The sequence below is a fragment of the Malus sylvestris genome, chromosome 15 (assembly GCF_916048215.2).
Source record: "Malus sylvestris chromosome 15, drMalSylv7.2, whole genome shotgun sequence".
NCBI classification, from domain to species: domain Eukaryota; kingdom Viridiplantae; phylum Streptophyta; class Magnoliopsida; order Rosales; family Rosaceae; genus Malus; species Malus sylvestris.
Window position 1 is genome coordinate 29,616,549 of NC_062274.1, and position 4,023 is coordinate 29,620,571.

Consider the following 4,023-nt stretch of genomic DNA (forward strand, 5'->3'; position numbering starts at 1 on the left):
TTTTAAAATTAGTGTTTTAAGTAATCTATTATTTATTTGTAAATTAGTTTTATAAATAATTTATTACTTTTTTTTTCATTTATGTAAAAGTGAATTTAATGAAAATAAATATAGAAAATGTAAAGAAGAATATTGAATTGAAAATTTATTGTAATGTACAAACAATGGAAAAAAAAGTATTTTTAAATTCTAAAACAATTTAAAACAAAACTAAAAAAAGAAGTCCTCGACATCACAATAGTCAGTTGGTGTTGTTGTTGTTGTGTTAGGGGGCTAGAAGGTCGTAGCTGTTGCGATGGGGGGTTGGGATGATGTAGTTGCTGCCACCAGGGGGAGGGGGCTGGTAGGTCGTTTCTAGAGGTAGTTCAATGTTAGGGAATTGAATGCTAGAGATTTGAAGTGCACTATATATTTGGCTTATGAAATTGTTTTGGGCCGCAATCTGCTCCATCAAGCCCGCCACTTCAGATGTCAGTGTATCGACTTGTTCAATTCTCTACCTGGAGGATGAGGCAGACGGGTCCCAAAGGCGGGCTTTCCTAAGCTCCCGGTGAACATTCCCATGCCGACGACCAAGGGTCTGATCAAATGTGTCGATCATGATCTGAAACCCAGCATCCGCAGGGGGAAATACCTTTTCGATTAGGGTGTCTAGGGAAGCTGGGAAGCCACCTCCTCCATAACTGTCTGGCCATTCCCCATCATGGTGGACTAGAAAAATGAAAAAAAAAACAAATTAATTTGAATATAAATGTAATTAATATTAAAACAAATTGAATATTATAAATGTGAAAGAACTTACATGAAGCTGCTCTGTCAGCTCATCCCTGGGCTGAACGTACACCTCCTTGAACATGTCAACTTCAGGAAACTTTGACTCCCCCTTGAAAAATTTTAAAAATTGTTAATATAGATTACCAATTGTGTAATAAAGAGTAAAAAGATTGAAAACTTAAAATAAATATACAGTTACCTTACGTTTCTCCTTCAATCTATAAGAGAAGTGTCGTGACCCGGATCGGTGAATAAGTTTCTTCTTTGACCGATTGATTGAGTTTGCCTTCACTTTTTTCTGTTGAATTAAAAAAATGGATAAAAGACTGTTTACAACGCTCATGTTTTGTGGTTTTCAACATTTAGTACATCAAGTTTTTTTCGTCTCAGATTCATACCTAAAGTGTAAATTTTGGGACAGTCTCATACATCCGTTAGTCAAACTGTTAAATTTGCTGTTAATTGTGACGTGGCGCCATGATTGGGCGCCACCTGTCATCCAAGTTTTTTTTTTTCTTCTTTTTTCTTCTTCTTCCTATTTCTTCCTTCTTCTGCAACGTTTTTTTTTTCCTTCCTCCTCCTTCCTTCCTCCTTCTTCCTTCCCCTTCTTCTCCTTCTTCCTTCTTCTTCCTTCTCCTTCTCTTTCTTCTTCTTCTTCTTCCGAATCTGGGGAATTGTTTTTTTCTTTTTTTTTTCTTTTTTTTCTTTCTTCTTCTTTCTTCTTCTTCCTCTTTCTTCTTCTTCTTCTTCCTCTGATTGCAACTTACTTTTTTTTTTCTTCCTCCTTTTCCTTCTTCCTTCCTCCTTCTTCCTTCCCCTTCATCTCCTTCTTCCTTCTTCTTCTTCTTCCTCCGAATTTGGGGAAGATGAAGGTTTTTTTTTTTTTTTTTCTTCCTCTTTCTTCTCCTTCTTCTCCTTCTTCCTTCCTCCTTCCTCCTTCTTCTTCCTCCGAATCTGGGGAAGGTTTTTTTTCTTCTTTCTTCTTTCTTCTTCTTCTTCTTCCTCCTTCCTCATTATTCTTCCTTCTTCTTCTTCTTCTTCTTCCTCCGACTGCATCTTCTTATTTGTTTTTTTTTTTTTTTGTTCCTTCTTCTTCTTCCTCCTTCTTCTTCTCCTTCTTCCTTCCTCCTTCTTCCTTCCCCTTCTTCTCCTTCTTCCATCTTCCTTCTTCCTTCTTCCTTCTTCTTCATCTTCCTCAAAAAAAAAAAAAAAAACCTTCATCTTCCCCAAATTTGAGGAAGAAGAAGAAGGAGAAGAAGGAGAAGAAGGAGAAGAAGGGGAAGGAAGGAGGAAGAAAGAAGGAGAAGAAGGAGGAAGGAAAAAAAAAAGAAAAAAAAAAGAAAGGTTGCAGTCGGAGGAGAAAGAAGAAGAAAGAAGAAGAAGGAGGAAAAAGGAGGAAGAAGAAGAAAGAAGAAAAAAGAAGAAAAAAAAAAACTTCCCCAGATTCGGAGGAAGAAAAAGAAGGAGAAGGAGAAGGAAGAAGAAGAAGAAGGGGAAGTAAGAAGGAGGAAGGAGGAAGGAGAAGGAGGAAGAAAAAAAAAAGAAAGTTGCAGTCGGAGGAAGAAGAAGAAGAAGGAAGAAGAAAAGAAAAGAAAGAAAAAAGAAAGGAAAAAAAAAACGTAAATGACACGTGGCACCCAGTCAGTGCGCCACATCACAGTTAACGGAAAACTTAACAATTTGACTAACGGATGTATGAGACTGTCCCAAAATTTACACTTTAGGTATGAATCTGAGACGAAAAAAACTTGATGTACTAAATGTTGAAAACTACGAAACATGAGGGTAGTAAACAGTCTTTTACCCTAAAAAAATGTATTAGTTTAGATATTTAAAACAAATGGATGAAAAAAATGAAATGTTTATTTTAAATTGTAATTTTTTTATTAATATATTATTGAAATATAAATTATACATACCAAGTATTTCTCGTCTTGAAAATGGCCGCAGAGCCACTTCCATTCATATAAGTCATAATGCTTGTGGAGGTCGCTCTTCCATTGAGTGAACCTACTGGAGCAAAGGTCGTTGGAATCGAGGTTGGAGAGCTCATAGTGATTCTGCAAAACTCAACAAATAAATAGTAGTTAAAATTTATAATCTTTGTATACTTTGATAAAAATGTAGTATTTGAGGTTGAAAATACTTACCGATAATTCATAAAGCACGGCGTCCTTGGTTTCTTGTGGCACAACTCTCCATGACTCCCATCTGATGGAGCAATGGCTCTTAATAACACAGCCAACGTCCATGGCCAGCGCATTGTGCTGCTCCTTTGTTGTAGCAGCACAATGTCGAGGATCCCACGTAATGGTGTTCTTCTGGGTCGTGGTGTGAGTGGTCTGAGAAGTCTTTTGTAGTCTGCAAGGGCCCCTGGTTTGTTTTTTTTTACCTACCAGATAAACAAAGTAAACATTAGACGATTTATATTTTCTATCGAAAATTCGGCAGAACCTCCCTTAAAACTATAACATTTCCTAAAACCAGCACACAATATAACAACATAAAGAACACATCCACCCAACAATTCAAACAGTTTATACCAACTGGGGACGTTAAAACAAAATTTACAACTTGTTGATATGACTTCTCAATGCTACTTATCATTAATATAGGTCAAAATCACAATTCAAAATAACTAGCTAGCATGCATGTTATCCTCTGCATAAATTAAAAGATCAGTTCAATTTGCATCAAATATTTTTACGTTGGTGCTCAATTATTAGAAAGGATAGGATTCCTTAATTATATTATGGTTCACATTTTAATTACACAAGATAAGTTCACATTCTATACTTGAAGGGAAATGGTGGGATTTTGAATGTCCATCTTTTAACTAGAAGTTTGATTATTTGCAACTAATAATGCAGTAAATTTGCACTTTATGCCTCTAGTTGCTAAGAGCAAAATTGTCACACCCCAAAACTCGAGGCGTGAGATTAAGAGAAATAAATAGAATAAAAAGGTTCTTTAAGTGTGTAAAACAAATATTAGCTTAAGATTATGTCAATGAAGATTTAAACTCAAGAATTACATTACACCAAACTACAAAGGTAACTCAAAGAAATAAAGTTAAGGACTTATTATGGTAATAAAAATTGCAGAAACGACTTGTATTGTAAAATTCACCGAAAATAATTCGTTTAACCAAAAAGTAGGAAAATTTAAATCTAAAACAGGAATGCTGCTATTTTTCTTAAAAAAAAAAGAAGGAAAATTCAGCAGTATCAAGTCATTTTAGAAATAAAG

The 4,023-nt window shown here is 35.2% G+C and overlaps 1 protein-coding gene across 1 annotated transcript; it reads right to left on the reverse strand.

Annotated features, from left to right (window-relative positions):
- Window positions 1–230: 230 nt before the first annotated feature.
- LOC126604582 (uncharacterized) lies at window positions 231–3,157 on the reverse strand. Its single transcript, XM_050271871.1, has 5 exons — window positions 2,925–3,157; window positions 2,694–2,822; window positions 975–1,072; window positions 803–883; window positions 231–711 (listed from the first exon to the last, which is right to left on the reverse strand). Exons 1-4 carry the CDS (start codon window positions 3,024–3,026, stop codon window positions 817–819), a joined length of 396 nt encoding a protein of 131 aa, XP_050127828.1. The 5' UTR covers window positions 3,027–3,157; the 3' UTR covers window positions 231–711; window positions 803–816.
- Between the last annotated feature and the right edge of the window lie 866 nt (window positions 3,158–4,023).